This window comes from Mobula birostris, chromosome 19, assembly GCF_030028105.1.
Source record: "Mobula birostris isolate sMobBir1 chromosome 19, sMobBir1.hap1, whole genome shotgun sequence".
NCBI lineage: Eukaryota > Metazoa > Chordata > Chondrichthyes > Myliobatiformes > Myliobatidae > Mobula > Mobula birostris.
This window is the reverse complement of record NC_092388.1, coordinates 32,200,250-32,228,029: the sequence shown is the minus strand read 5'-3', so window position 1 is coordinate 32,228,029 and position 27,780 is coordinate 32,200,250. Positions and strand designations below refer to the sequence as shown.

The window sequence follows — 27,780 nt, the reverse complement described above, 5'->3', positions numbered from 1 at the left end:
AATGGATCTCTTCATTGTGGATAGGAAAATGGTTTAAATTAGACATAAGATAGCATATAAACATTTAACTGACAATTTGCAAATTATTCCATTTGATAATGGAAAGGGAAGTAGATTTTCAGCGCCACTTAGATCTTCCTCTTTAACCAAAGGTGGGGGGGGGGGCAATGGAATAGATCGTAAAATGCGTAGAGGGAATGACGAACGAAGACATCAAACGGAGAAACCCTCCAAGATGCGAAGACTGGCCCTCAGAACGACCCGGCTATCACTTTCTCTGCCAGTCAGTGCAAATTCAAACACAGCGAATCGCAGCAGAATTGCCGAGTCATGTGACGACGATTGCTATTAGCGATCAGCTGATCAAAGAAAGAAGCCGGAACATGAGGTCGAGCGTGGGTCTTTTGATGGCTATTGGTTTCTATTTGTATTCACCAGTAAGTATTTCTTTTTGCATTCTGCACGAGATTCGATGATCTGGCCGAATCAGACAGACGGTGAAGTATCTCCCGACCAGCGAGGGGAATACATCTCTTTCGGGAAGCAAATTGCTTCTCTCTCCCTGCAAGAATATATTACATTGCCTACTTCTGCCTCGGACAGCAAGCTCTCTCACCCTCCGAATCATGTAGCAAAATCTGTCTATGCCTTTCTTGGTCTCTATTCCGGGAGGTTCACAGCAACTTTCCTCACTGTGATAACTGAATCGGGAGGCAAGTAACCTGAGTTTTCTTATTAGATACTAAACCGGGCACCGGCTTCCCTTGCTATCGTGCTCGCAAATTGCCTCTCACACTGTCTGCGATAGGCATCATGTTTATCTTTAGTCAGAGCAGAAAATGCTTCATCCGCTGGTAAGGCAGCGAACGTGGCAGGAGTTAGAGGGTTTGCCTTTCTGAGTCCTGAGTTGTCATCGGAAGTTTTGAGCTAAAACGGATTTTGATATCCAGAAAAAAACGACGGTCAGTGATGGGATGGAAGACACGAATAAAGTGGATAATCATACAGGGTGACAGAAGTTGGTAAAGGGACAACTAGCAATGCAAATGAATGATACAAGGGATTCTGCAGATGCTGGAAACCTTGAGAGAGACACAAAATGCTGGAGGAACTCAGCAGCTTAGGCAGCATCCATGAAGGGTATTAAACAGGGATACCCTTTGGGAAATAGAACAAAATTAAATAAACATTGCTGAGATGAGTAAGGTGCTGAAATACCCTTTATCCAAAATCACTGGATTTTCTGTTGCAGCCGTGTGTTCCCCTTTTCTCCACCAGTATGTGAGCCTCACTCATATTTTCTGTTTCAGCAGTTGTGCTGCTATTAGTGTCTGCTTCATTTCTTCTATTGAGCAATGCTTCAGCATTTTCACCTAGCTCAACAATTTTAATGTCACCTCCTTCTATTTCTAATGTAGTGCACACCATTCAAAAATTACATTTTGCATTCCTCTAAATTGCTGAGATCGAATGCTGTTGCAGTGGTCATTTTTCTGAATACTTCTGTGTGGTTTGCAAATACAGTTCTGAATATTGTTTAGGAACAACTCATCTTCTGATCACCTCTAGTTCTAAAGACAGTTCACTGTCTGGAAATGTGATTTAAAATAAAAATCACAGGTGTTGCTGTTTCCAGTGATTTCTCTATTGATGTCAGATTTTTCAATGGCTGCCTTTGCTCATTTCTATTCCTTTGTTTCCTGAAACAAAAAAAAAACAAAGTACTGGCAGCACAGCATCAGTGGACCCCAATAGTCGTGTCATCTGTCTTAATGAAAACAAAACTAAGCTGGTGACCCTTTCCATGAAGTGGATTTTAAAATTGTCCCCTAGTGTAAGGCTTTTTATCCCTGGGCTGGAATGCTTGGTCTACTTTGAAACGTGCACTTCGTTAGAATATTGTGTGGCTGCTTTTATAGCTTTTGCCTTGGTCTGGGAGCCAGCCTAATGAGCAGGCATGATTTCTGGCTATGAACTTTAAACTACATGAATGTCCATGATGGAGGACAATTATTTAAGCTTTATTGTACTTCAGGAAAGGGGAGAGTAGGAGCAGAATTAGGCCATTTGGCCCACCAAATTTGCCCCACTATTCCATCATGGCTGATTTATTATCTCTCTCAACCCCATTCTCCTGTCTTCTCTCTGTAATCTTTAACATCCTTGCTGATCAAGAACCTATCAACCTCTACTTTAAACATACCATAAGATATAGGAGCAGAACTAGGTTATTTGGTCCATTGAGTCTGCTCCACTATTTCATCACGGCTGATCCATTTTCCTTCTCAGCCCAATCTCCTGACTTCTCCCTTCATGCCCTGACTAATCAAGAATCGATCAACCTCTGCCTTATATATACCCAATGACTTGGCCCCTCTGTCTGTCTGTGGCAATGAATTTCACAGATTCACCGCCCTTTTAAACATTTAAAGGGGACCTTTAATTTTTTTACTCAAAGGGTGATGAGCATATGAAACAAGCTGCCAAAGGAAGTGGTAGAGGTGGGTACAATTCTGACATTTAAAGGACACTTAGGCAGATACATGGATAAAAATGGTTTAGAGTGATGTGGGTCAAGTGCAGGTAGATGAGACTTAGATAGGTAACTTGGTCATCATGGACAAATTAGGCCATCTAATATAAATCCAATATTAAATCTGTTTAGTAGCATTACACCATAAATAATGTGGTCTTGAAAAGTAGGCCGCAGAGGATTCACCCGGTCTCTATTGATTGCAGAGCTCGTCGAGAACATTTCAGATTGACTATGACAAAGACTGTTTCCTGAAGGATGGAAAACATTTCCGTTATATTTCGGGAAGCCTGCATTATTCTCGCGTACCTCGATTCTACTGGAAGGACCGCCTGATGAAAATGTACATGGCAGGATTGAATGCAGTTCAAACGTGAGGAAGAAAACATTTTTTTTTAACATATTTGATATTCTGTAGAATTTGGAATCATTATATCTTTGTTGTTCATTCTCAATCACCATTTCCTATCTCTTGCCTCAGCCACTGAGGATTCACTCATCTTTTAGGCAGAGCAAATTGGTTTATTATTGTCACATGTACCAAGGTACAGTGAAGAACTTGTATACTGTTTTTACAGATGATTCAGTACAATAGCACATTGAGGTAGTACAAAATAAACAACAACAGAATGCTGAGTAAAATGTTACAATACACGGAAAGTGCAGTACAGGTAGAGCTGCAAGGTCACAAGGAGATAGATTGTGAGGTCAGGAGTCCATTTTATCGTACTGGGAGTCATTCACTCGTCTTATAACAGTGGAATAGAAGCTGTCCTTGAGCCTGATGGTACATGTTTCCTGGCTTTTGTATCCCCTGCCCGATGGGAGAGGGGAGAAGAGAGAATATTTGGGGTGGGTGGGATGCTTGATTATGTTGGCTGCTTTACCAAGGCACCAAGAGGTGTATGCAGAGTACATGGAGGGGAAGCTGGGTTTCTGTGATGTGCTGAGCTACATCCACAGTTCCCTAGTTTCTTGCGGTCATGGGCAGAGCAACTGCTATACCAAGCCGTGATGCTTTTTATGATGCATTGATAATAAAAACTGTTGAGGGTCAAAGGCGGTGTGTTAAACTTAACTTCAAATTATTGTTGTAAAGATCGCATTTTGTCTTTTAATTCAGTTCAAACAGAAAAGGTATTTCCTTCCCGTATCTTTGTATTTTGCCATCTGTGGCATGTCCTTTTAGCAAAATGCTTTTTTTTAACACTTTATATCCACTTATTCCTCTGTTTGGCTTCACAGTAACATAAATAATATAGGGTAAAATCTGAGCAACCTCAGGGCTGATGCCTTATTTGGGACCTTATGCTGTTAATTTCCGTTGCTACACAGAGACCAAAGAACATTTAGATTGTGGAAGATTATGTGTATAGTTCATAAATTAACATCCATTGAATTAATTTACTGCAGGTGTGAGCATGCAGACATTAGAATGACTTTTTAAAAAATTCTGTTATGTAGGTATGTGCCATGGAATTATCATGAAATTGCACCAGGAAAATATGACTTCACTGGAGACCGAGATTTAGAAGCCTTTTTAAAGTTGGCCAATGATGTTGGCTTGTTGGTCATCTTACGAGCTGGTCCCTATATTTGTGCAGAATGGGACATGGTAAGTGCAGTTATTTTCAATTCTGAAATCATCGTTTAAATGTGTGAAGTAGTTTACCAAATATAATAGTTTTTCCACTTTTCTAGGGTGGTTTCCCTGCCTGGCTACTGCAGAAAGACTCAATTGTTCTCCGATCTTCAGATCCAGGTAAGCTAGCTGTGATTGACATTCAATACCCTTCACCTTCGTCAAGTTGGGTAATACTCCCTTGATGCCCTCAAAGCAGCTTTTATTGAAATCACTAGACAATGTTTTTAGCAAAAAAACATTTTGCTAAAAGGACAAAGGGGTGACCCTTTGGGGCACCCTTTGAGAGAGGGGTAGTGCAGTCTGATGTGACCAGAATGAATAATAAATTTTCCTGAATGCTGTTGGTATCGCTTTGCTTTGGAAACTGAAATAGTAAACCTCAGTTTATAAAGAGGAATGACATGTAGCAAAGCAAATATAGCTGCTCCTCGTTTAACGAAGGACACTTTTGATGGCATCATTTCTGGCTTATATACCTTCCAGGACATCTCAAACGTCCCCTTTCTTTAAGGATCATGGTTTCCCTTCTGCCGTCATCAATGATGCCCTCATCCGCATCTCCTCCATTTCCCGCACTTCGGCCCTCACCCCATCCTCCTGTCACTACAACAGGGACAGAGTTCCCCTTGTCCTCACCTACCACCCCACCAGCCTCCGGATCCAGCACATTATCCTCTGCAACTTCCGCCACCTTCAGCAGGACACCACCGCTAAGCACATCTTTCCCTCTCCACCCCTCTCTGCTTTCCGCAGGGATCGTTCCCTCCGCGACTCCCTGGTCCACACGTCCCTCCCCATGGGTCTCCCACCCAGCACTTATCCCTGTAAGCGTAAGTGCTACACCTGTCCTTACACCTATTCTCTTGCCACCATTCAGGGCCCCAGGTGAGGCAACACTTCACTTGTGAGTCTGTTGGGGTCACCTATTGCATCCGGTGCTCCCGGTGAAGCCTCCTCTACATTGGTGAAACCCAATGCAGATTGGGGGACTGGTTCGTTGAGCACCTCTGCTCCGTCCGCCACAACAGACGGGATTTCCTGGTTCCCACCCACTTCAACTCCACTTCACATTCCCATTCAGATATGTCCATACATGGCCTCCTCTACTGCCAGGATGAGGCTAAACTCAGGTTGGAGGAGCAACACCTCATATACCGTCTGGGTAGTCTCCAGCCCCCGGGCATGAACATTGAATTCTCCAACTTCTGGTAATTCCCTCCCCCTCCCTTCCCCCATCCCTGTTTCACTCTGCTCCCTCCCCTAGCTGCCTACTACCTCCCTCATGGTTCCGCCTCCTTCTACTACCCATTGTGCTTTCCCCTATTCCTTCACCTTTCCTGCCTATCCCCTCCCTGCTTCTCCTCCCCCATCCCTTTATCTTTCCCCCTACTGGTTTTTCACCTGGAACCTACCAGCCTTCTCCTTCGCACCCTCCCCCCACCTCCTTTATGGGGCCTCTGCCTTCTCCCTCTTCAGTCCTGACGAAGGGTTCTGGCCCGAAACGTTGACTGATCATTTCCATGGATGCTGCCTGACCTGCTGAGTTCCCTCAGCATGTTGTGAGTGTTGCTCTGCCACCCTTGTGCTTCTCATTGTCATTCTGGAGATGTGCAGCCCTGTCATCCCCCGTCTCTTCATCTCTTCTGCTGTTTGTTGTTTGTCTCTGATCCTGGAGACATGCATGCCTCTCCTCCTCTGTCTCCTCTTCTTTCATCTTTTTTTTGTCCTGACCCTTTGATCCTGGAGTCGTGCGACCCTGGCCTCATCCGATTCTTGTTCTCTCCCTTTCCTTGCTGCTTCCCAACGACGTTTAGCGTCATCTCTTGACCATAATGTCCCCCTTCCCTTTCCACGCGGCATAATTAACCTGACCATTTTTTTTTACCCTAATGCCGGATAGAATATACGAAGCACTAACACCAAAGGATGCTGATTATTCTTGATGATGTGGCTGGCGCTCTCCTAAATGGACGTGACAGAGTCACCGCTGTCCTTTGACTGCAGCAAAGGGTTTTATGGGTGTCTTGGAGTACGTCATTACAATGAGATTTAATTATCTCTTATTGGTGGGTGGCAGTTAGATCTGTCCCAATCCTGCACATGCTGATGGTGATTAGCTGAATGTGACCCTGCGAAATAGAGCTGCTCTGCGCTTTTGCTCCGGTAGGTGTCACTGTTGAGACTGGCCGTGCGCATGCGTTGGGCTGTCGAGTCCCAATTTCCATGATGGCCGATTGGGTCTTGGGTCAAAGCAAGCCTGTTGATTTTTGGCGAATGAGCAGTTTTATACGAATATATAACCCTGAACTTTGCTTGCATTCTGTGAGTTAGCGCATTTTAATTCGATTTAGCCAAAAAAAATGCCTCTGTAAAGCACCGTTTGCGCTAATTGGAGGTGACAAACAGACAGACAGAGCCTGAGAGTTTTAGTATTATATGGATGAATGGTAAAAGTGTTACTGTGACAAAGGTAAATTATCCGTTTGGCTTATCATTACCTTTTGACATTGATCACACTATTTTTATCGAGTAATATACTATGGAAACAGGTTTTTCAGCCCATGAATCAAGGAGCAGGAAGGAGGGTTTTGACTGTAAATGAGCAGAAGCAGGGTGAATTCTGGCAACGATCCAGAAATGGAAGAAGGGGTATTTCAGGTCAGGACCCTCCCATCAGGACTGGAGTCGACGTTTTGGGCCGAGATCCTCCAGCATTTTGTTTGTGTTGCTTTAGGTTTCCAACTTCTGCAGATTTTCTCGTGTTAAGGTCTTATCAGTAACAAACTGGGGGAAATTTTTGCTTTTCTGGTATTGGAGGTTGGAAAGTGATCTGACAACTTAATGACAAAGGAATAATTACGAGAATTATTGGGCAGGTTTAACTGGTGACAGCAGTGTTTGAGGAAGCCTGACCTGTTCCACAGGATTGAATCTCATTTTCTCACAGAGTTTTAATCAGCTTTGCGAACTTATCAGGATGTGGTAGCACAATTTGGGGCGAGATTTTCTTGTTCCCTCTTTTAAGGCCTCAAACCTTACCAAGCACAGTCCAACTGCCAAAATATGTCATCAGCAAGAGTTCCAAACACATCAGTTTGAGGAATGGCAGTCATTGTTTGCTCACAGATGAACTAGCCATTAAAAAAAGCAGAAGACTCATTATCAAGGTTAGCTAAAAGCCCAATCAGAATAAACACATGCATAGTCAGGTAGTTGACACATCACAGCTTACAATGTCCTCACTGAAAACTGTCCATTCCTTGCATCTTAAAATGCCTTAGTGCAACCAAAGCTGCTTTTCCTTTGCTCTTTGTCTAGGTGAACTCAAGATTATACAAGTAAATTATCATTTGGTACATGCCATAATCTATGCTATAGAAGCACCTTAATGATGCAGGCAAAGATATGTTCATAATCTAGACGGAGATGATATGCAGTTAAGTAAGAAGCTGAGATAGGTTACGAATGAGAGCTTAGAAATATTTTTCTGAAGAGCAAGAAAAATACATAGTGGCTACTTTATTAGGTACACCTGTACACCTGCTGGTTTATGCAGATTTCTAATCAGCCAGTCATGACAGTGACTGAATGCACAGAAGCATGCAGGCATGGTCAGGAGGTTCAGTTGTTGTTTAGGCCTAACATCGGAATGTAGAAGAAAGGTGATCGGGTGACATTGACCATGGAATGATTGGTGCCAAACAGGGTGGTTTGTGTAGCTCAGAAACTGCTGATCGCCTGGGATTTTCGTACACAACAGTAGAACACAGCACAGGGACAGGCCCGTCAGCCCACAGTGTTGTGCCAGACCAGCTAAAAAGCAAATCAAAAACACCCAAACACTAATTCCTCCTGCCTACACAATGTCCATATCCCGTCATCTTACCTACAGTCATGTGCCTATTTAAACATCTATTAAAAGCCTCAAATGTATTTACCTCTAGCTCCATACCAGGCAGCATGTTCCAGGCATACACCATCCTTATATCTCCTTTGAAGCAACCCCCCCCCCCCCCCCGACCTTCAATGCATGCCCTCTGGTATTAGACGTTTCAACCCTGGTAAACAGACACTTAGTGTCTACTACATTTATGCCACTCATAATCTTATAAATCTTTATCAGATCTCTCCTCAGCCTCTGCAGCTCCAGAGAAAACACTCCAAGTTCATCCCGCCTCTCATGATAGCACATGACCTCTAAACGAGGCAGCATCCTGTTAAACCTCTTCTGCGCCTTCTCTTAAAGCCTTAGCAGTGGGGTAACCAGAGCAGTATGCAATACGCCAGGTGTGGCATGACCAGAGTTTTATAAGGTTGCAACATCTGGACCTGCCTCTCGGTTTTTTTTTTTGCACTACCTCACTTTCCATTTTTCTCTTTTTTATTTATGATTTATAATTTAAGTTTTTAATATTTACTAATTTTTACTATTTTTAATATTTATTATTTGTAATCCAGGGAGCGGGAAGCACAGAATCAAATATCGCTGTGATGATTGTATGTTCTAGTATCAATTGTTTGGCGACAATAAAGTGTATAAAGTATTTGCCCTTCTTCAATTTAGAACTGTCCCGCAAGGATCGTACCTATCCTTATCTATAGCTATCCCGAAAGTTAAGGATTTGCGATCACTAACTATGATCCCTAACTGTTCACCACTGAAAGGTCAGTCACCTGGCCAAGCTCATTACCCAGCACCAGGTCCAGTATGGCCCTTCCTTTCATTGGACCATCCACATATTGATTTAAGAAACCTTCCTGGATACACAGTAAATTCAGTCCATCTAAGCACCTTATACCAAGAAGGTCCTAGTGTATATTAGGGAAGTTGAAATTCCCCTTGACAACAACCTTATAACTTTTACACATTTCCGTAATCTGACTACGTATCTGTTCCTCAATGTCCCGGTGGCTATTAGGAGGCCTGTAGTACAATCTCATAACTGTGATTGCGTTCTTCACATTCCATTATGTCTCACCTGAGTGCAGTTGTGATATTGTCCCTGATTAGCAGTACAACTTCCCCCCCCCCAAATATTCTTTACCTCCTCTGCCCTTTTCTTAAAATTCAAAAATTCACCCATTCCTGTCCCTGTCTCAACCAAGTTTCAGGAATGGCCACAACATGTACTGATCCATGCTCCGCGTTCATCACCTTTACCCATAATACTCCTGGCATTAAAATATACCACACTTCACATTATTTGATCCATCATACTGTTATTTCAGCTTTGCCTTTCAATACTTACCCTGACATCAACCTTCCTGTCCGATCCTTCACATACTGACCTGGTGCTTCAGTTCCCAGCCCACTGCAAAACCAGTTTAAACTCATCCAAGTCGCAACCTCCTGGCCAGGATATTGGTTCCTCTCCAGTTCAAGTTCAATCTGTCCCTCTAGTACAGGTCACCCCTTGCCCAGAGAAGGTTCCAATGATCCAACAACTTGAAACCTTGTCCCCTGCACCATCTCCTCAGCCATTCCTTCATCCGTGCTATCAGCCCGTTCCTATCTGCACTGGAGTTTTCAGAGGATTTTGCAAAAAAACATCCAGTGAGCGGCAGTTCTGTGGGTGAAGACACCTTATTTATGAGAGAGGTCAGAGGAGAATGGCCAGACTGGTTCTTGTAGACAGGAGGGTGACAGTAACTGAAATAACCTCGTGTTACAACAGTGGTGTGCAGTAGAGCATTTCTGAACACACAACACATTGAACCTGAAACGGATGGGCTACAGCAGCAGAGGAAAGTACTCCCAGTGGTCTCTTCATTATGTACAGGAGATACTTAGTAAAATGGCAACTGAGTGTATGTAAACCTGGATTAAAATCTGACTTTGTGGCGATGATTGGTTGGAATCTGTTTTAGGCCACCAAGACTATTAGCCCTTAACTGGTCAAAAAATTGGTTATGCAAACACGAGAAAATCTGCAGACGCTGGACATTCAAGCAACACACAAAAAATGCTGGTGGAATGCAGCAGGCCAGACAGCATCCATAGGAAGAAGCAAAGTCGACGTTTCGGGTCAAGACCCTTCGTCAGGACTAACTGAAAGAAGAGATAGTAAGAGATTTGAGAGGGGAAGGGGGAGATCTGAAATGATAGGAGAAGACAGGGGGGGAGGGATGAAGCCAAGATCTGGGAAGGTGATTGGCAAAAGGGATACAAGGCTGGAGAAGGGGGATTATCATGGGACGGAAGTCCTTGGAAGAAAGAAAAGGGGAGGGGAGCACCAGAGGAAGATGGAGAACAGGCAAGGAATTATTGTGAGAGGGAAATAAATAAATAAATACACACATAAATAAGGGATGTGGTAAGAAGGGGAGGAGGAGCATTAACGCAAGTTAGAGAAGTCAATGTTCCTGCCATCAGGTTGGAGGCTACCCAGACAGAATATAAGGTGTTGTTCCTCCAACCTGAGTGTGGCTTCATCTCGACAGTGGAGGAGGTCGTAGATTGACATATCGGAATGGGAATGGGACGTGGAATTAAAATGTGTGGTCACTGGGAGATCCTGCTTCCTCTGGCGGACAGAGCATAGGTGTTCAGCGAAGTGGTCTCCCAGTCTGTATCGGGTCTCACCGATATGTAGAAGGCCACACCAGGAGCACCGGACGCAGTATATCACACCAGCCGACTCACAGGTGAAAGTGTTGCCTCACCTGGAAAGGCTGTCTGGGGCCCTGAGTGGTGGTGAGGGAGGAAGTGTAAGGGCAGGTGTAGCACTTGTTCTGCTTACAAGGATAAGTGCCAGGAGGGAGATTGGTGGGAAGGGATGGGGGGACGAATGGACAAGGAAGTCGCATAGGGAGCGATCCCTGTGGAAAGCAGAAAGTAGGGGGGAGGGAAAGATGTGCTTGGTGGTGGGATCCCGTTGGAGGTGGTGGAAGTTTCGGAGAATTATATGTTGGACATGGAGGCTGGTGGGGTGGTAAGTGAGGATAAGAGGAACCCTATCCCTGGTAGGGTGGCGGAAGGATGGGGTGAGAGCAGATGTGCATGAAATGGGAGAGATGTGTTTAAGGGCAGAGTTGATGGTTGAGGAAGGGAAGCCCCTTTCTTTAAAAAAGGAAGACATCTCCTTTGTCCTGGAGTGAAAAGCTTCATTCTGAGAGCAGATGTGGCGGAGGCGGAGGAATTGAGAGAAGGGGATGGCATTTTTACAAGTGACAGGGTGGGAAGAGGAATAGTCCAGGTAACTGTGAGAGTCCGTGGGCTTATAGTAGACATCAGTAGATAATCTGTCTTCAGAGATAGAGACAGAGAGATCAAGGAAGGGGAGGGAGGTGTCGGAAATGGACCAGGTAAATTTGAGGGCAAGGTGGAAGTTGGAGGCAAAGTTAATAAAGTCAACGAGCTCAGCATGCTTGCAGGAAGCAGCGCCAATGCAGTCGTCGATGTAGCGAAGGAAAAGTGGGGGACAGATACCAGTATAGGCTTGGTGGGGGTGGGAGAGTCCTTGCCGAAGAAGTAAGCTCGGAGGAGCCAGTGGAAGAAGAGTTCAGCTTTATGGCGTACGCAGAACTCGCTGAGGTGTGGGCGCAGGGGGACAAAGCTGAGGCTCTTTCTGAGGACAGAGTGCTCTGCCTCAGAGTGTGGAAGGTCGGTTATATTTTAAACGTGGATGCAGTAATTTCAGGGGGCTATGCAACTGTGTGACATCATGGGAGCAGAGGTCATTGAACAATTAATTCCATTATTCTCTTTTTAGTTTATCTCGAGTATGTTGACAAATGGATGAGTGTGCTCTTGCCCAAGGTGAAACAATTTCTGTATCAGCATAATGGACCAATCATTACTGTACAGGTATGGAGTGCTTTTTTTTAAAAATTAAAAATCATGATGGAACTGATTAGACTAGTTAAAGTGGTAAGTGTAATTCTGTTTATTGAATTATCTTTGATTCAACAGTCATCGAGATACAGTATTTGCTATGGAAACTGGCTCTTTGGCCCAACTCATCCAACCAACCAAGATGCCTAGTTAAGCTAAACCAATTTGCTGCTTTTGGGCTACACTTCTTTAAAAACCTTTCCCATCCATTTGCCTGTCCTAATCTCTTTAAGCATTGTAAGTGTACCTGGCTCTGCTATCTCCTCTGGCAGCTTATTCTATGTACCCACCACCCTCCTTGTGAAAAGCTTGTTGCTCAATTCCTCTTTAAATCTTTTCCCTTGCACCCAAAACCTATGCTCCTTAGTTTTAGGCAATGTACCGATGGAACATAACTATGACCATCTACTCTATCTATATCCAACATAATTATCTATAAGGTCATCCTTCAGCCTCGTTCACTCCGAAGCAACAGTCCTAGCTTATAAGTCAAGCCTCCAGTCCAGGCGACATCATTGCAAAGCTTCCCTGCATCCTCTCTAGCTTAATCACATCCTTTCTATGGTGACTAGATCTCCGTCTGATCTTCTAAAACATCTCAGTGCTTCATATCTGACACTGCACTGTAAGGTATATAAGCACATGACCCAAATCTTGCTCCAAATGGTGGGTTTCAGGAGGATCCTTTTTAAAGAGGAAATGGTTAGAATGACTTCCAGAGGTAGGAACTGAAATTGCAGTTGGTTGGCTACACATGCTGGTACATGTACTAATTATAAGTTCACAGCAGACACAAGAGACTGCTGATACCAGAAAGTGAAGTCAAAAATAAATTGTTGGAAGAACTCATCGGGTCTGTGAACACAAAGGGACGATTGACGTCTTGGTTTGAAATTAGGCACTCTCAGTCTTGATGCTGATTCTTGATCAGAAATGGTGACTATTTCTTTGCCTTCATCAGGCAGCAGGAAATGGAGGGGTTTAGGATTAGAAAGGGCTGTAGTGATAGGGAATATGATGCCAAAATAGGAGTTGATTCCAAGGGAGTTTAATTTTGAACGTTGTTGACATTGGGATGGTAGACAGCCAAGAAATGTGGAACATCAGAGATAAATCTTAAATTAACAGACTTTAGCTTGAGTAATGTCATACTGATGAATTCCATATGTCACATTCTCTAGAAATAATGAACATTATGCTAAAAAAAAAGGATATTAGGCACAGAGGAAGGTCATCCAGTCCATGCCTGCTCTGCCATTCATTAAGGTCATATCTGAAGTTCTATCTCACTCGCACATCACAGTGTTCCTTGACTTCATCATTATCCAGATGCTTATGGATTTCTATTATGAATGAATACAAAAAATGTCTCTCCACAGTCTTCTGGGAAAGAGAATTCCAAAAGTTTAACATCTTTATAGTAAAGAAAATTTCAACTCATTTCATTCTTAGTCCACCCTTGTGTAAAAACAACTTGAATAGAACCATATCAAAGTCCTTTTGGCAATCAACACTATCCAGTCTTATGCTACTTAACAATTTCCCTTTTCTGTTATGTGCTTTGCTTTTCCATATTGTGTTTTATCTTTCATACTCTCACCCTGTCTTGTTGGTATCTCCTTGAAGCATCTTTACATCCACTTTCAAACACTTAGTTCCTCTCAGTATTGTCAGCAACTTGGAAATAAGTCATGTTGTTCTCTCAACCAGGTTGTTGGTATACAGTGTCTATAAAAAGTATTCACCCCCCCCCCCCACCCGCCCCAACACCATTTGGACTTTATATCTTTTATTGCATTACAACATTGAAATACTGTGGATTTAATTTGGCTTTTTTGATACCTATCAACAGAAAAAGTGAAAACAGACCGGTACAAGGTGGTCTAAACTAGTTACAAATATGAAACACAGAATAATTGATTGCGTAAGTATTTAGTAAATACACCTTTGGCAGCAATTAAAACCATTGTGTCTGCATGGATAGGTCTCTATCAGCTTTGCACACCTGGACACTGCAAGTGTTCCCTACTTTCCTTTACAAAACTGCTCAAGTTCTTTTGGATTGCATGGGGATTGTGAGTGAACAGCCCTTTAAGTCCAGCCACAAGTTCTCAATTGGATTGAGGTATGGACTCTGACGTGGTACTTCAGGACATTAACTTTGTTGTTTTTAGGCCATTCCTGTGTGGCTTTGGCTTTATGCTGGAGGTCATTGTCTTGCTGGAAATCAAATATTTTCCCAAGACACATTTCTCTTGCAAACTGCATCAGGTTTTCCTCCAGGATTTCTCTGAATTTTGCCATATTCATTTTACCCTCTACCTTCACAAGCCTTCCAGGTGCCACTGCAGTGAAACATTCCCACAGCATGATGCAGCCACTACCATGCTTCATGGTAGGGATGGTGTGTTTTTGATTATGTGCTATGTTTAGTCTGATGGCCAAAAAGCTCAATTTTGGCTTCTTCGGACCATAGAACCTTCTTCCAGCTGACTTCAGAATCTTCTACATGAATCTTCTGGTAAACTCTAGCCGAGAGTTCATAAGATTTTTTTTTCCAACAGTGGCTTTCTCTTTGCTACTCTCCCATAAAGCTGCAACTGGTGAAGTACCCAGGCAACAGTTGTATGCGCAGTATCTCCCATCTCAGCCACTGGAGCTTGTAAGTCCTCTAGAGAGTTATCATAGGTCACAGTAACAGAAATTTTGACCAGGGGTGCCCAAACTTTTGCATGCCACTGTACATCCATGTAATCTTTGTGCTTTGTAGTTTACTGCTTTGCAACTATTGCATAGAGTTGATACTGAAACTGACATTCCCTGAGTCCTCTTAACTCATTCAACTAAAGGAACGAAGTATTAGTCAAAAAGGAATACAAATTGGTGACCTTGCAAATTGATAAATCTCAGCAACCTGATGATTTTCATCTAGAGTATTGAAAGAGGTGGTTTTAAATTATGGTCCTCATTTTCCAAAGCCCTATAGAGTCTGGAATTGTCCCAGTGGATCTGAAGCAGCAATTCTGACCTCATTTATTAAGCAAGGAAGGAGAGGGAAAACAGAATCACCAGCTTGTGAGCCTGATATTAGTAGCAGTGAACATCCTGGAATGTGTACACCTTGTTAAGAATGATAGAATTACACAGCGCCAACATTGGCTTATGGACAGAATCACATTTACTGGCAGAATAATGGTCCAGTTGCTAAACACAAAAGGCAATCGCTACTTACAAAGTTAAAGACAAAGCATGGACAACGCTTCCTTTTGAAGCTACATACAAAACATCACACCTTCTGACTTCATCCTTTCCTCCTGACGCCAACATGTTTGGGTTGGTACTCCCAGCCTTTAGGAATGCAAGTTAAATCCACAATACATTTATTTGGTATTTTACGTGCTAACATAGAGGACAATTAATATTTATAACGTATAGATAATACTGTCTTCAAAGCTACAGCATCTGGTCAAACTACGGCATCAGCAGCATCTGGTATAGTATGCCGATATTCACAGCTTTTAGGAAATACAATGTTGTGAACTCTATCCCCAGTACTTTGTCAAATAGAAGACTGGTGGCCAGAGTCATTTAAGCGTAAGTGAAACATCTACCCAAAAACTTACTCTAACAGTCCCTCCTCTTGGCCCTCCTGGACAACAATTAAATTTGTACCAGGAAAGGCCAAGCTAGGAGGATCTGCTCAAATAGGGCAGCAAAAACGCTCTGTCTTGAAATTCCCCCCCCCCCCCCAAATTTTATGTACCTCGAGATCTATCCTAGCATTCCCTAATCACTACCTACCAAACGTTAAGCAGAGAGGCTGTTCCAAGTCTTTAGGAAACGCGGCTCCTTTCGTGTGCCTGTCGGCTCTTTTCCTGCAGGCTGACTGCAGCTTAATCACATTCCTTTGTCTTCAGCCCTTCATCCTCTGGTGCAACTGTAAATCAGGTTAGAGCAGGCCGTCCTCAAAAACTGAGTGACCATGCAAGAAGGGACTAGTCAGAGAGGCCACCAACAGAAGAGCAGTGCATGCAAGACGGCCCAGACTCACAGAACTAGAAGCCTTTTGCAAGGAAGAATGGGCGAAAATCCCCCAGACAAGAATTGAAAGACTCTTAGCTGGCTACAAAAAGCGTTTACAAGCTGTGATAATTGCCAAAGAAAGGGGGAGTTACTAAGTACTGACCATGCAGGGTGCCCAAACTTTTGGTTTGGGCCCTTTTCCTTTTTTGTTATTTTGAAACTGTAAAAGATGGAAATAAAAAAAGTTTTCTTGCTTAAAATATTAAAGAAATGAGTCATCTTTAACTTTAGTCCTTTTGGAAATCAGTTCATCTTTTACTCGCTTAGCTATTCACAGTAACAGAAATTTTGACTAGGGGTGCCCAAACTTTTGCATGCCACTGTATGTGTGATAAGCTGAGGCAGAACTTTATGTTCTCCCTGTGACCACATGGATTTCCTTCATATTTCTTCCACATTCTAAAGGTGAGTTAGTTGGTGAGTTAATAAGTTGTTCCCTACAGTGCAAATAACCAGAATGCATTGTATTCTGAGGAAAATTGATGCTGTTGGTATGATCTCTTAGAGCTGTGTTATGAAGAACTAATTGAATGGAAACAGAACTTGTGCAATGCTAATGTGTAGATTTCTCACTGTTAGATAGTTAGAAATAAATAAAATTACAAATGGTGATGATTATTAAAAACAAAGAGAAGAGGTTTCAATGTGAGAGAGGTATACGAATAGAGAAAAGGCTTGGAGAGTCCACAAGAGGAAGCTTTCTGCTATTTGAATGAAACAAGGTAATCCATTGGGTATCAACTGGAAGACTGCAAGCTCCAAGTGGGACAAAGCGACAGAAACCAGACGTTGCAGATGCCAATTGCTTTGAGAATGTGGAGTTGTAAGGAGTTAGGTCAGGTGGGATCAGAGTTGTCTAGGAACTTCTGATGAGTTGGATCTGAGGTGGCGCCTATGATCGAAAGAGAAGTGAATGTTGAAGAGGTTAAATCTGAAAGCCAAAATATAGAGAGGAGTCTAGTCAGCAGTAGGTGCGATGATGGGCTGGAAGTAGGCAGTGTTTCGGAGCTGAAGCTAATAGACTGTATAGGGGAAATGTGGTAGGGAGACTTAATTGAGAAAGAGGACTCGCCATTTGTTGGAATGGATGTGCAGAGAAGCGGTGTTTTCAGGAGGTAGTAAATGTAATGTTAGGAAAAGAAGTGATGTAGGAGAGAGTGACCCCTTAAGAGCCAGGACATGTGGGGAAAAGAAGATAAAAGTAAAACACTGATAGCTATGGGTATGATTTCCAAGGTTTTCCCAAGTCAAACCTTTTATATGTCAAATAAAACTGACATTGCCCACTGCCTCACTGTTCTTAACCTCCTGGTGAAAAAAATGCTCATACAATAGACCTGTTTATCTTGATCATTATATGCCCGTTAGCCTCAAGTCCCTCAGAAGTTTTGGATTCATATTTCGCGTGACTTTCTGCTCTTATCATGTCGTATTCTTTGCTCTCCCATAAATTTTGCACAGTTCAACACCTTTTGTCTTTGTCGTCTATAAGGGATTCATTTTTTTCCCAGGTTTATGTCTTATAACAATCATTAACAATTAATCCTGTTTGTTCTGATAGAGACTTCGATATTTTTCTTGCTTTTTATGTAAAAGATTTAAAATCAGCACTGTTATTCTACCTACATTCTGCATGGGTGAGTGGTGTAAAATCTGTGTAGCCCCTTTAGTCTGCTTTAGTCGAGGTCTCTGTTTGTAATATCTGTAATCCCTGCAGAGATCTCCAGATTAACTTTTTTTTCAATACAGCAAATTTTCTTTTATAAGGTATGTGTATCTTCCACACTCAGCAGACTTTCCTGATGCTTCCCAGTTGTCTTAAGTTTTTCCAAATTCTAAGTCAGCACTTGTTCTTAACATACATCTGGGTAGTGGAGGTACCTGATGATGTATGATGCTTTCCTGCGACAGTGTTTCATGTAGATGTGCTCAGTGGTGGGAAGGACTTTACTCATAATGGACTGGGCCGTATCTACTACTTTTTGTGGATTTTCAGATCAAGGGCATGAGTGTTTCAATACGAGGCTGTGACGCAGCCGGTCAATATACTCTCTACTACACATCTATAGATGTTTGTCAAAGTTTCAGATATCGTGCCGAATCTTCACAACTCCTAAGGAATTCAAGGCGCTGCCATGCTTCCTTTGTAATTTCACAGATCACATGCTTGAGCAATCGTCAGTTACAATTTGGCCTTGGTAAAAGCAGTTATGTTTGCACATTTACCCCTCCCCATTGCCAGTCTTCTGGCCTTATCTGTCTCAAATGCTGCCCCTCCCCCCAATCTTATCTGAATCCTAATTTCCCACAAATAGTTTTGTCAAATATTAATTTAGTTAACTGTGGATCTTGTGATGGTAGGATGAGGTCTCAGTTAAATACTATGAGATTGCTATTCCCTTAATAAGCAGTTTTTATTAATCACGGGTGCTTGTGTTTCCCAGGAGAGCAGGCATAAATAACAGTTCTTGTATGGTGTAAGACCTGGTCACCATGAAGACTTGGCTGAGAAATGTCAAATAACATTCATGTCAGATAATGATAATGTCCAGCAGGGGGCGTCTGGAGATCATCCTTTGACACAATTACCATTGAGGTGATTGTTAACCCAGAACTGAATTCAGCCAAGTGACAATAAAAAAAACTGTGAATGTTGGAAATCTGAAACAAAACCAGTAAATGCTGGAAATACTCAGCAGGTGAGGCTGCGTGAGTGGGCAGTGTATTAGAGTCAGCATTTCAGGTTGAAGACCTTTCAAAGAACTTGACCTGCTATCTAGATACCACAGAAATGACATATTGGGGGTAGTTACCTTTGACCTTGCATTGAAGAATAAGGTCCTCTCTAAACTGTACTCTATTCTAACTGGAAAATTGAATTTAAAAAAATGTAAATGCTGGGAACATTCTGTAGATCAGGGAACATCCATTCAAAGAGAAATGACTCCTGTTTCAGGTCTGGAATTGATGAAATCTGACAGACATGAAATATTAACTGGCCCTCTTTCAGCAGACGCTGCCTTGCTTGCTTTATGGCCTTTTCCGTTTTTATTTCAAATTTCCAGCATCTCCAGTTCTGTGATTTGTCTTTTGTGATTGGAAATGTGGGACATAGAACAGTATAGCACCATATAGGTCATTTGGCTCATGATGTTGTGCTGACCTTTAAACTTACTCCACAGTCAATCAAATCCTTCCCTCCTACAGGGCCTATGTTTTTTTTTCATCTGCGAGCCTGTCTTAGAGTCTCTTAAATGTTCCTAATCTGTTAGGCTTTTCCACCATCCCCAGCAGTCATTCCAGGTACTTACCACTCTCTGTTTATATATTTAAAAAACCCTGTCAAATCGCCTTTTATCCTCCATTGCTTCAAAGAGAAGATCCCTAACTCGCTGAACCTTTCCTTAGAAGACATGTTCTCAAATCCAAGCAGCACCCTGGTAAATCTCTGCACCCTTCTTAATAGTGAGCTGGGGTTCATGGTTTGGTTCATTACCCATTCAGGATTTTGATAGTGGTGGGGGAAGAGCTGCTTCTAAAACACTGAGTGTGTGTCTTCAGGCTCCTCTACCTTCTCTCTGATGGAAGTAATAAGAAGACAGCATATATACAAATAGTTTTAAGGAGCTGCAATGTTACCTTGTGGCTCTTGAACTCAATTCCCTGATTAATTAAAGTTCAAAGTAAATTTATTATTGAAGTACATATATGTCACCATATACAGCACTGAGGTTCATTTTCTTGTGGCCATGGTCAATAAATCCATAATAAAATACTAACCATATTGGAATCAATGAAAGACTGCACCAACTTGGCTATTCAACCAATGTGCAAAAGACAACACACTGTGTAAATACAGAAAGAAGGAAATGGTAATAAATAAATAATCAATAAATAACGAGAAAGTGACATGATGAGTCCTTGAAAGTGAGTCCATAGGTTGTAGGAACATTTCAATAATGGGGCAAGTGAATTTGAGTGATGTTATCCCCTTTGGTTCAAGAAGCTGATGGTTGAGGTGTAATAACTGTTCCTGAACCTAGCTCTGAGAGTCCTGAGGCTCCTGTATCACCTTCCTAATGGCAGCAGGCCATCGCACCATTTACCCTCTTAACCACTCTATCAACTTGCATGGCACTTTGAACGAGTTTTTGTACTTTGACAGCAAGATCTTTCTGTTCCTGCACACAGTTAGGAATTTTTCTATTAACATTATTTTCTGCCTTCTTGAGTGTATCTGACCTTCCAATGTCTTATACTTCACACTTTTCCACTTTGAACCCCATCTGCCACTTCTCAGCCCAGTTCTGCATCCTATAAAATTCCCCAAGTATATTGTACTTTCTTCATTGTCACTGAGTCAGAGTCCTGAAATAGCACTGGGGAGTACTTTCAACACAGATTGTGGCTGTTCAGCAAGATGGCAGCCAACCAGATTCCTGAGGGCAATTAAGAGTGAACAAAGAATGCTGGGCTTGCCACCAACTTTCAAGTCTCATGAATGAATTAAAAAAAAATGTCAACAGTATTGTGCAAAGGATGTTTTTTTTTCTGCATGGCAATAGGAAATTATAAGCACAAATTCTTTTGATGTTTTAGGTGGAGAATGAATATGGCAGCTACTTTGCATGCGACTATAATTACTTACGACATCTATTAAAGCTCTTTCGGAAGTATCTGGGAAATGAGATCATTTTGTTTACAACGGATGGCGCAAGCGTAGGAGATCTCAAGTGTGGCTCTTTGCAAGGAATGTATGCAGCCGTAGATTTTGGGCCAGGTACTTTTAAGAATTTATTTTGGAAGAACTGAAATCTTTCGAGTGTTAAGGCAAAGGTTTCCATGGTGAACTCAATTGTTCCCATGTTGTGTCTGGACTTGACTTTGTTTCATTATATTCTATCTCTCACATTCCTTTTGGGATATTACAAAAGACTTTGCAATCCATGAAGTCCTTCTATCAGCATACCTACAGAAAAAGGAAAGTGATTATAACTGATCTAGCAATGTTTGGAAGGGAGAGAACCCTGATCTGCTCATGGTGGCTCAGAAATAACATTTGCACAAAGTTAAAACAGACTTCATGGGAGGGGAGGATCGGATCTCTGATTTGAAGGAGGTCCCACCAAATTGCTCATTTCGTCAGCAGAGGCACTACAAAGCATTGGTTTTCTTTGGATGTTGCAGTTTTATCATACATCACAATAATGGGCTAGTGCAAATTGTTTCCAGTGTAGGTTAATGGCAAATAGATCCAAAGGGGCAATGAGTGTAAGGGAGAGAGAATAAGCTGCTACAAAGCACAGGAAAAGAAGGAAGGAAGAAATGGATCTGATGGGATTGCTTCCCTGGAACTGGCAGGAACACAATGGGCCAAATGGACTCATTCCATGATATAAGATCAGCCACATTGTCTGCTTTGGGCAGGAACCTGTCTGGCACTGTAGAAACACTTCCTTTACAACTAATTGTTGTCATTTGCTGAAGTAATACTAGCAGTTTATATGGGTGATCCGGTAGAGCAGGCAAATTCAATATGCATTCTTGTATGTGATATAATTGCTGGAAGTCATGGTTGTAGTTTCAAAATATTGAGCTATGTACTGTATAGTCATCATACATCAAAGCACAGACATTTTCTTTTGTAGTGCTCTTAATTTAAAAACTATTTGATTGTAAATAGACCTTTCCCAGGTGAATTGCCATAATGACCACTTGCAGGTCATTTGCTGTCACTCTTCGAGCTGACTCCCCATGATGTGTCACAGTTGCACATCTTATATAATTTCTGCATCGGTCTCACTTTCCACACTTGGTACCCTAACAACACCATGTTTTAAATATGACTGACCAGATTAATCCATATTGTCAAACACCCCAGGACTCCCATTTGGCAACGCAAACACGAGGAAATCTGCAGATGCTGGAAATTCAAGCGACACACACAAAAAATGCTGGTGAACGCAGCAGGTCAGGCAGCATCTATAGGAAGAGGTACAGTCGACGTTTTGGGCCGAGACCCTTCGTCAGAACCAACTGAGAGAAGAGATTTGAGAGGGTGAGGGGGAGATCCGAAATTGTAGGAGAAGACAGGAGGGGGAGGGATGGAGCTAAGAGCTGGGAAGTAGATTGGCAAAAGGGATACAAGGCTGAAGAAGGGAGAGGATCATGGGATGGGAGGCTTAGGGAGAAAGAAAGGGGGAAGGGAAGCCCAGAGAATGGGCAAGGAGTATAGTGAGAGGGACAGAGGAAGAAAAAAGAGAGAGAGAGAAAAAAATAATAATAAATAAATAATGGAAGGGGTACGAACGGGAAGCGGGGCACTAACGGAAGTTAATGTGTGGCCACTGGGAGATCCTGCTTTCTCTGGCCATTTTACTTCCACGTCCCATTCCCATTCTGATATGTCTATCCACTGCCTCCTCTACTTTCAAGATGAAGCCACACTTGGGTTGGAGGAACAACACCTTATATTCCATCTGGGTAGCCTCCAACCTGATGGCATGAACATTGACTTCTCTAACTTCTGTTAATGCCCTACCTCCCCTTTGTACCCCATCTGTTATTTATTTAATTATTATTTTTTCTCTCTTTTTTTCTCCCTCTGTCTCTCTCACTATACTCCTTGCCCATCCTCTGGGCATCCCTCCCCTTTTCTTTCTCCCTAGGCCTCCCGTCCCATGATCCTCTCCCTTCTCCAGCCTCATATCCCTTTTGCCAATCATCTTACCAGCTCTTAGCTCTATCCCTCCCCCTCTTGTCTTCTATCATTTCAGATCTCCCTCTCCCCCTCCCACTTTCAAATCTCTTACTATCTCTTCTTTCAGTTAGTCCTGACGAAGGGTCTCGGCCCAAAACGTCGACTGTACCTCTTCCTATAGATGCTGCCTGGCCTGCTGCGTTCACCAGCAATATTTGTGTGTGTTTACTGAATACGGGGTTTGGGCTCTACTAATTTAAATCCTATTAATGCAACTCTCTCTTGCAGGACTACCCAAATTGGTACAGAAATCCCTACTCGCATGATCTCCCATTTGATCATTGTCATGTCAATCCACAAGATCCCTCTGCTATGCTTCTCCCTCCATCTCAATCCTCACAAGTCCAGGTGAACTACCAAAACATTAATAATGTGTGTCCATTCAGTAGCTGAATATTTGCACCCTCCCTACAAGCCCTGATTAGTAATTTTAATGGCTGGTAGCCACTCCTCAACCTTAAGGCAGCAGCCAATTCCTCAATGCATTCTTGGCAAAGCCCATCCTTCCAGATCAACCTCCGTCCTGGAAGATGTATTTTGCTTCGTGAGCTCTGCAGTAGGAAAGGAAAACGTCATTTAGTGGCAGTTTGGTTACAGGGCTCATAACCAAAATGCCCATTAGCACACCACACAGCTGCCAATTGATGAGCTTGCTCTGGTACACGTGAGCACCGTGTCTTTTCAGCCTCACTTTGTGCATGTTATATACCCCTAGGGTTCATTTTTTCTGTGAACTGTCACTTTAAAATGTTAAGAGAATGAGACTGACTTTTGGACACTGTTGAATTTCTTTTGACTACAAAGTTGCTTGGTTACTATAGTGAGAGAGGTGGAGTTGTTTGATGGACAATGAATGTTTATGGTTTCTCGCGGCTTGTTTTGAATAAGCAAGGTCAGATGATCCTCTCACAGACACATAGAGAGACACATGGTCAGAGTCAAGATGGTTTCGATCAATGAAAGACACCAGTCGCCCAAAGGGGTGAGTTGAGATCAATTCAGAGTTTTGATAAACGACTCTCACAAAGTACTGCAACTAGAAGAAGTTTGCAGAGAAAGAGGAGGGGAGAGAAAGGTTTGAAACAGAAGAAACCTAGTGATAAAGAGATCACTGTTTGGACTCTCTCTCTAAGTAGCCCGTAAGGATGAGTTGGATTCCTTTCGAATACGAAAGTGTGATTGTCACATAGTTAATCCACAGAAGTGGGTTCTCTGGTGAGGGGAACCCCTTTGTGAATACCACATGTGTATTTACCCTTTGTCTGGGTGTGGTAGTTCACTGAAGAAAGGCACCCCTGTGGCAAATCACTGTTGGAGTTATGTCGTATGTCGTGGAACTGGATAAGTGGCTATCACGTGTGTTTGGGTTAACCGCGTGGAATCTATCCGTGTGTCTACCTTTGCCTGGGTGGTGGTTCCCCTTTGTGATAAGCTACTGTTGGTGATACTTCGTGTGTGGAGTGGAACAACTTCAGAGATAAAACCTACTGCTATTGTTACTTTGTACTGCTGTCATGGAATCTGTGGAATATCGACGTAACTGCCTTCTCACAACATTCGCCTTTGGATTACAAATATCTCCCTCATAACAACAATAACAACTCTGTGCATCTGAACTGAACTCTCTTACATACTATCGTAAGAATATAACTCTTACATGAGTTACAGCCACCTGAGCTTGATTAAGTTTGGGAACTTTATCTATACACCTATATATGCATAACACTGCTAACTTTTGATCACCTGCTTAAGTTACTATATTAAGTAGTTATTAATAAAAATAGTGATTGTTAACTGCAAAAACAGACCCCAGGTGTGTTCTATTGCTGCTGATACTTTGTGTTGCGTGCATGTAACCGGTACTTTCCCCAGGGTTGCGTGTGTATGTAACAGTGCAATACTTTGTTTTCCCAACAGGTGGAAACGTGACTGAACATTTCAGTGCTCAAAGATCTTTTGAACCCCGAGGGCCACTGGTAAGCTACAACTATTGAACATGTCTTCAGCGAGTCCTGTATTTCTCCAGGACAGATAGGTGTCAAACAATGACCGCAGACCTGTGGGTGGAGTTTTTACAGTGGAAAAGCCTTGCTCTAGTAAACTGGGGCAATTCCACTCTCTCTACCTCAGAAGAGTGGGTCTAGTGGTATGAGCAAGTGTCACAAACTGGGGTCTTTGTTGGTTGCAGTGAATGACAATGATGTCTCCTGTGTCTTGACATGCCCTTCACTCTCCACGGAGTATGGCAGTACTTCCTTTCTAGCTGTGGGATCTCACGGTAGATGTCATCTGCCCAGTCCGCTGGAGCTGACTTCACGTGCTAGAACATGCAAGTCCCTATCTCTCTGGGGTATGAGGCTGCCTGTGAAAGCTTGGGTACCAGGGTGTGGCTGCTGTCGCATGCAGACAGCTACTTAGAGCCACAGGTGAGAGCTGAGAGTCCAGTGGCAACCAAAGGAGAGCGAGCTGCCTCAGATTCGAGATGACACGCCCCTTCAGAGGTGCTACCTCTCCCTGGTCACCACATAAACCCTGAATAAAGTGTAATAACAGAAATAATAATACCCATGCCAATTATCTTTATACAACTTAACAATGGATTTGCCCATTATTTTACCAAATTTAACAATATTTTGCCCTCTTGACTGGACAAACTTCCATCAGCAGGTTGATTCAGGTTGGTTCCTGGTCCCTTGGGTATGACAGAATGAATCAGCTTTTTCATTTGTAGCAATGAAGAAAACTGTAAAGAGAGGTCAATGCTCCTTTGTCAAATGCTCCTTGCTGACTGATTTCCTTGACATTAATTTGTAGTTCCTACCACTGCCCTGCTGCGTATCCTTACAGTCCTGAAATTTTCTGTAACACTGCATAATTTGCTCTGTTTAGGAAACTTGGTACCTTTCTTGTAAGCTATATTATAATTTTTGGACCAATTGCACAGTTACACAATTTACCTTTCAATGTATCAGTTACAGAAAAGTCTGCTTAATTTTTACATCAACAAAAAAAATAAAGGGGACATCCTTGATTACGTTAACTTTTACCCCACAAACACTGATTAGCCTATTGATACATCAAATGAAAATAATTACTTTAATGATTTTAAAATGTTTTCAGTTATTGACAGAAAATAGGTAGCTTAATGAAGACATAGGAGATGCTGATGCTGGAATCCAGAGCAAAATATAATTTGCTGCAAGAACTCAGATGGTCAGGTACCATTGTGGAAGTAAAGTGATGGTCAAGATCGTCACCTGAGATGCTGACCATCCCTCTGCATTCAGAGGAGCTGCTTGAACCACTGACTTACTCTAACAGTTTGTTTTTTTTTGGAGGGTAGATTCATATTGATGCTTGTAGTTCTGATCCTGCTGGTGAATGGATAAATTATTTGGTTAGATACTGTATGTTGATATGAGCGTATTCAAGGATTGACATTGCTCAAGACTGACTTAGAACACAGCTGTTACCTTTCTCCTACCAATAAATCAGCCTCAGGACTGAGTGCTTAGGTCTAGATTAGTGAAACTAATGCATCTTATCTTAGTGAAACCACATCTTGATATTAAAAATCTAACCTCACAAATGGTTTCCCAAGACCAACGAGATGCAGTTTTGCCAAAAACAAACTTATCTTAAAAAGAATTTATGAGGAGCTTTTTGAGAAGTTAATGTATTTGACCAGAGATATTTGACCATTTCTTCATTTTTGTTTTGCAAAGCATTTTATAAATGGTCCCATTAATATCCTTTCCTTCATCTCTAAAGTGATGAATAGCTGCTGTTTCAACACTTAAGTTTTGTGGACATCACGTGCAAATCTTTAAATTCTCTCAAAAATTCTTTTTAAAATGTTGCAAATGAGTAGTTTTGGTTATTGCTCCTTTTAGCACAATAATTCATAAGAAAATTAAGAATGTAATTTAAAGCACAATATTTCTTTTTGTTTTTTTAATGAAGGAATTTATTAGTAGATAACAAAGATTATTTTCCTCTGGAGAGTAACAAGCATGCATCATCAATTTAAAATTGTTATTTGAGACTGAACAGACAGGATAAGTGGCTGTATGTGGAGAGTTATTGGAGTGCAAAATACTTTGTCAAAGGAAATGATTAGTGTAGACACAGTTGCCTCTTTTAAGGACAAGTTGGATAAATGTAACCAGGTGAGGATGTCGTTCTGTGGAGAACATGTAGTTGATTGCCACACTGTAAACTTATGATTCACGAATCTGTTGAATGATAGGATGTATTGTACTCTGATTTAATGCAATAGACAACATGCTGAAAAGCTATTCTATTTGTTAGATAATGTTAACCAAATTTTATTGAAGTGAATTACTTTTTCTTTAGGTAAACTCTGAATTTTATACAGGATGGTTGGATCACTGGGGTCAGAGACATTCTGTGGTTGGGAAGGAGATTGTTGCTCAATCATTGGATGATATTCTTGCCATTGGAGCTAATGTTAACATGTAGGTATTATTTTTGTGTTTTCTAGTGTGTTTCAGATATTCAGAAACTAAATAGTGCAATTTCTTTTTGAAATCTGACGTTTATTTTGTCTCTAGGTACATGTTTGAAGGTGGAACTAATTTTGGCTATTGGAATGGTGAGAATCTAACACCCATCTTTGCTTATTTCTGGGATCAGTAATTATTGGGATCAGTAAAGCTCAGAGGTAAATGCTACTGTGCCAATCCTCACAAGAGGCTTCTCCCTATCTCCTGCTGTAATTTCAGTCGAAGTTTCGCAGAAAGAAGGAAATAATGGTTTAAGTAGGAAATTAGAAGCAACCTGTCAATATTTTGGGGATCAATCTCACTGTCAGTAGACATCTACTTAATCCTCAGCAGTTTCTCACTTAAAGTAGGATTAGTACTTTTTCTCTGCCTGAGCACTTTGTCAGTGGTATAGTCCAA

The 27,780-nt window shown here is 42.0% G+C and overlaps 1 protein-coding gene across 2 annotated transcripts in view; it reads left to right on the top strand.

The window, feature by feature from the left end:
• The first annotated feature begins 357 nt into the window (after window positions 1-357).
• Window positions 358-27,780, top strand: part of glb1 (galactosidase, beta 1) — a 90,958-nt gene continuing 63,535 nt past the window's right edge. For both annotated transcript variants that reach the window (XM_072283371.1, XM_072283370.1), the window contains exons 1-9: window positions 358-437; window positions 2,740-2,906; window positions 3,998-4,148; window positions 4,235-4,295; window positions 11,891-11,985; window positions 20,695-20,875; window positions 24,773-24,831; window positions 27,212-27,333; window positions 27,430-27,470. In XM_072283371.1, the coding sequence (XP_072139472.1) occupies window positions 384-437; window positions 2,740-2,906; window positions 3,998-4,148; window positions 4,235-4,295; window positions 11,891-11,985; window positions 20,695-20,875; window positions 24,773-24,831; window positions 27,212-27,333; window positions 27,430-27,470 (931 nt within the window). In that variant the 5' untranslated portion in view covers window positions 358-383. The remainder of the gene's footprint in view (window positions 438-2,739; window positions 2,907-3,997; window positions 4,149-4,234; window positions 4,296-11,890; window positions 11,986-20,694; window positions 20,876-24,772; window positions 24,832-27,211; window positions 27,334-27,429; window positions 27,471-27,780) is intronic.